The sequence below is a fragment of the Mangifera indica genome, chromosome 10, assembly GCF_011075055.1.
Source record: "Mangifera indica cultivar Alphonso chromosome 10, CATAS_Mindica_2.1, whole genome shotgun sequence".
Lineage (NCBI taxonomy): Eukaryota > Viridiplantae > Streptophyta > Magnoliopsida > Sapindales > Anacardiaceae > Mangifera > Mangifera indica.
Genome location: NC_058146.1, coordinates 8,256,197 through 8,261,086, shown reverse-complemented (window position 1 = coordinate 8,261,086; position 4,890 = coordinate 8,256,197). Strand labels below are relative to the sequence as shown.

Sequence of the window (4,890 nt, the reverse complement as noted above, 5' to 3'; positions counted from 1 at the left end):
ATGAAGTTTTTAAAAGTTTTGAGGGGTGGTTGCAAATGAGAAAAAGATGAAAACCCTAGATAGGGGGAAATGTGACTTTTTAAAACTGAAAAACTTTCAATAGGGGTGAAGTTATTATTTTTTAAAACTTAGGAGGAATTCAATTAATTATATATTTTTTTAATATTATTGATAAAATAACAATTTTACCTTTAATCCTAACTGAAAATTTTAATAAAAATTGACTTATGGGCAAGACTTAAAGTTTTTTAAAGTTAACAAATATGAATTTGAAATTACACTATACCGTGAATAGGAATAAGTCTATTGGCCTTTTCAATATACATGACAAATTTAATACACTAAAGGGTTGTTCGGTTCCAAGCTTTAAAGGTTACTTTGGTAATTTATCTCTTAATACTTATATTATTTTGTTTGGTTTGTTAGTAATAAAATATTACAGTTATCTCTTATTGCTAATAGTGACCTTAGGTATTAAAAAATTATTAAATTAATCCTGATTTTATTATAATAATATTATTATTTATTAATTTTTTAGGATAAAAATAAATTTATTTTTTAATTAATATAACAAGTAATATAAAAAATATTTAAAAATAATTATACCCAATGACGTTTAAGTAAAATAATTTACTATAATTATTTATATATATCCATTTTTATCAAATTTTATCAAATATAGTAATAATGTATATCCAATAATCTCTAAGTATTCTATCTTTAAGATAATTTTCCTATTTTAAAAATAATAAAACATTATCCAAACCAAACTTTTCCTAAAATTTTAGGGATTTAACAAACCCTAATAATATTGGAATAAATACAAAAAAATCTTGGAATATTGATTAAAATATTCATTTATTTTGTCTTTTATACATATATAACCATTTTTTTTCTGATTATACAAATATAGTTACTTTTTAAGTTGATTTTGTTTTTAAAAGAAGAAAATTATGAGTTTTGGGTTAACCGAGTGGGTTGGTCAGTCGACTAATCACCCGACCAACCTAATTTTTAAAAATAAATTGGTTGGTTGGATGCTTAACCCACTAGCAACCATCGAACCAATCACCCGATCAACCACCTGGCTAACCTTTCCACTGTCAAAGTTATCAAAATTTTTTATATTTTTATCATATTTCACTCTTGGTTGAATGAATAAATGAATTTTATATATTGATTAAATGAGTTTATGTTTGACCAGGGGTATCTTGGCTGAGTGAGTACAATACTTAAAAATATTTTCAATATTTTATTTTTAAACTATATATAAAAGAGGAGAAAGTTATTTTAATCAATATCTGAAACATCTTTTTATTAATATCTTTTCAACCCTCGGTTCAGTGTCTTTCGAGTGTCAACCCCATAAACCCTTATGCTAGGGTTAGGGTTTTAGTTTCCTCCGTTTCTCCAGTGTTTGATTTCCTGGCTCCAGCAACTGAAAAAAGTATTTTGTTGTCTTTGTTGATATAATCCGGATCTAATGGATACCCGAAAGAGAGCAACGCCTGAAGCTTCCTTCAATGCTAATGGCGCCCTCAAGAAATCCAAGCATGGTACGTCTATTTGTTTTTTTTTTTTTTAGTTGTTGTGAAAAAGTAGGTTGCCTTTAAGGGAAAAATTATAACTTGACTTGGTTGAGGTGTTAAATTTAGCAAATTTTGCTATGTTTTGCTGGTGTTGGAATATGGCATTATAATTTTTCACTGGTTATGTGAATTATTTGTTATAGTTACAACCAATAATTATAGTTTAATCAGTTGAAAATTTCCTTCGTGTTTTGATTTGGATAAGTTGAATTATTTGGTACTTGGATGAAGTGAACCAATTTGTATCGATTATAGATTTTGAGGATTTATAGATTAGCTTGATCTTTGAACTCTTAACAACTTTGCTGATTTTTAGATTAGAAATTATGATCCACCATTTTCAGAAGAATAAGAAGAATTTCAGCTTAGATTGGAGAATGGGTTCCGTAGAGATGATGATGTTTCATTATTAATTTTTATTTTAGTTTTTTGGTTTTTTAATTGGTGTTAAAACTCTTTAATTTACCTGGATGGTTTAGATAATTTTATGGATAATCTGGAGAAACTGTAACCAAGAATAAGTAATTAATGTTTTGCAACAGAAATGGACAACTTATCTGGTGTAGGAAGCAAATCGAAGCCATGCACCAAGTTTTACAGGTTCAGATCTTTGCTTGTCTAAATAAGTATTTTGAATTGCATATTATGTTTATAAGTTCTTTTAAATAATTAAATTCAGAAAATAAATTTTTAATGTCCTAATGAAGTTGGAACTCAAAGCTATTAAAAGTTAAGATTGAATGTTACTGAGATATTGTTTGATTCACAAACTGTAATTCTTAATCTGTTTTATACTATATATTTATATAATTGTATTTATATCAACTTTTAGTCTTTGTTCTTACTACCAAAACTTTGACGGGTAGTTGTTATAAGGAAGGTAATCTGTTAGTTTATGAAACCAATATATACCATCACAGTTCAGTTTCTTCATTCTATTTTCGATCTTCCACATATAACTCCGCTGCAGAAATATATCTTTTGCTTCATATTCATTGTATCTTTATCTTTTAGCTGCCATAGAGACATGTGAAAACTTGTAATGGTGTCCTGTTTCTTGTTTATAATATCAAATTCAATACGTTTTACCTGTTTCAACTGTGTCACTTAGGCAGCTAATTATTTTCCGGGTGTTGAATTCTGTTTGACATTGTTGTACTTTGGTTTGTAGCACTGCTGGCTGTCCATTTGGTGAGAGCTGCCATTTTCTACACCACTTTCCTGGTGGATACAATGCTGTAGCCCAGATGATGAATCTAGCACCAGCTGTCCCCCCGCCATCCCGAAACATGGCTGCAGCACTACCCTCTAATGGCTCTGCTTTTAAATCTCGCTTGTGCAACAAGTTCAATTCTGCTGAAGGTTGCAAGTTTGGTGACAAATGCCATTTTGCACATGGTGACTGGGAACTTGGCAAGCCTATTGCTCCATCCCATGAAGATCCCCATGGCATGGTACCTCTTCCAGGTCGTATGGGCCGCCGGATGGAGTCACCTGCTCCAGGAGCAGCTGCTAGTTTTGGTGCCTTAGCCACTGCAAAAATCAGTGTGGATGCTTCCCTTGCCGGTGCCATTATTGGGAAGGGTGGTAGGAATTCTAAGCAGATATGTCGTGAAACAGGGGCCAAGCTTTCCATCCGAGATCATGAAACAGATCCCAATCTCAAAAACATCGAGCTTGAAGGCTCTTTCGAGCAGATTAAGCAAGCCAGTGCTATGGTAAGAGAGCTAATCACCAACATAGGTCCTGTCAACTTGAAAAACCCTGGAGGTCAAGGAGCTGGGCTGCATACAAGTAACAATTTTAAGACAAAGCTGTGTGGCAACTTTGCCAAGGGATCTTGCACCTTTGGGGAAAGATGTCACTTTGCTCATGGGGCTGCCGAGTTGCGGAAATCAGTTCTGTGAGGATTCGGTTTCCAAATTTTGCCGGTAGACAGACTGTGCAGTCATGTATTAGAGAGAGAGAGAGAGAGAGCTGTATCTTCTGTTGCTTTTGCGGTGCAACTTAGCTTAAACTGTTGATAAAGATCATTGTATCAGAATTTTTGCCCTTCTCTAGTTGCAGTTTCAAATTATTATAGCCTCAGTAGTCTTGAGTCCATTCCTGGAAGTCGGCTGGGCAAATTCAGAGAATTTTCTTTTCATCCCTATGGTTTTGTTCCATTACAATATAGGACACTCACTTTGAATACTAGTATTTTGGTCAGTTACCGTTAGGGTGTAATCAAGCTAAGTCAAGCCTAGTAGTTGTCTTTCTCGAGCTTGGCTTAATTACTTCAGGAAAAGTTTTAGTTTACCAAGCTAGTGTGATCTCAATTTGAGTTTGTACTCATGACAAGTCTAGCTAACTTAAGCTCAATTTAAATAATTACGTTTAAATATTTTAATTTTTAATATTATTTAACATCATAATTTATATATTTATCAATTCTTTTTTATATATAAATAGAAACAATATTTTAAGATGTAAGTATAAAATTTAAAATTTATTGAGATAATAATATTTTATTCAAATCAAATTATGAACTTGTGAATTTATTGAATCTACCACTTCACACTCGAGTTTGTTTGAAAGTCGTGCTCAGGCAACTCAAGCAAGAGTTTGACTCAATATTAATTGAGTTTGAGTTGCTATTAGTTTGGCTAGGCTTATACCCCTTAATTACCATTAACTAAAAGTACACATATTTTGATAAAATACACAACTTTATATTATTTTAAATTTGAACATTCCCTTAAGGATTAACTATCAAAGTTAAATAACTAAAGGGAAATTAATTAAAATAACCTAATTTTATTACCGTTAATAATATTAGTTAACTTTTTATGGATTATACATATGCATTCAAGAATATATGTTTGCCAAAATTCTCCAAGTATATAAAAGTGGGTTGACAATTGTTGACTCATTTCATAACACCTATCACTAATACCTTGAGAATCTAGCTCCAAAATCTTTTATGTTTTTGTCAATTTCTTAATCAAATTCATTGCCAAAACAATTTACAAGGTTAATATTAACTAATTTATCCGTTTCTTTTTTAATGTTTATAATGATTGTTTTCGGTTCCATTTGGAATATTGTATTTTTGAGTTTAAAATAGGTTATCAGTGGATGAAAATTGCTTATTCTTTAGATTATGGAGTGATTTTACCAGAAAATGATAGATTTTTCGTTGATTGAAAGTTTTAGGGTGATGGGTTAAATTTTTGAAATTTTATTAGAATATTAAAGGTTTTTTTTAGTTGAAATTAGTTGTAAGACAATGAAAAATTGTTTCTAGTAAATATATTAATTA

General features: G+C 30.8%; 1 protein-coding gene across 1 annotated transcript; it reads left to right on the top strand.

The window, feature by feature from the left end:
• The first annotated feature begins 1,305 nt into the window (after positions 1-1,305).
• Positions 1,306-3,701, top strand: LOC123227014 (zinc finger CCCH domain-containing protein 14-like). Its single transcript, XM_044651622.1, has 3 exons — positions 1,306-1,556; positions 2,132-2,189; positions 2,761-3,701. Exons 1-3 carry the CDS (start codon positions 1,484-1,486, stop codon positions 3,494-3,496), a joined length of 867 nt encoding a protein of 288 aa, XP_044507557.1. The 5' UTR covers positions 1,306-1,483; the 3' UTR covers positions 3,497-3,701.
• Positions 3,702-4,890: the final 1,189 nt, after the last annotated feature.

Excerpts from the sequence above, each read along its gene's own strand:
- LOC123227014 (XM_044651622.1), top strand. The coding sequence starts at position 1,484 with ATGGATACCCGAAAGAGAGCAACGCCTGAAGCTTCCTTCAATGCTAAT. Across the intron at positions 1,557-2,131 it reads CCTCAAGAAATCCAAGCATG|AAATGGACAACTTATCTGGT; the intron begins GTACGTCTATTT and ends GTTTTGCAACAG. Across the intron at positions 2,190-2,760 it reads CCATGCACCAAGTTTTACAG|CACTGCTGGCTGTCCATTTG; the intron begins GTTCAGATCTTT and ends TTTGGTTTGTAG.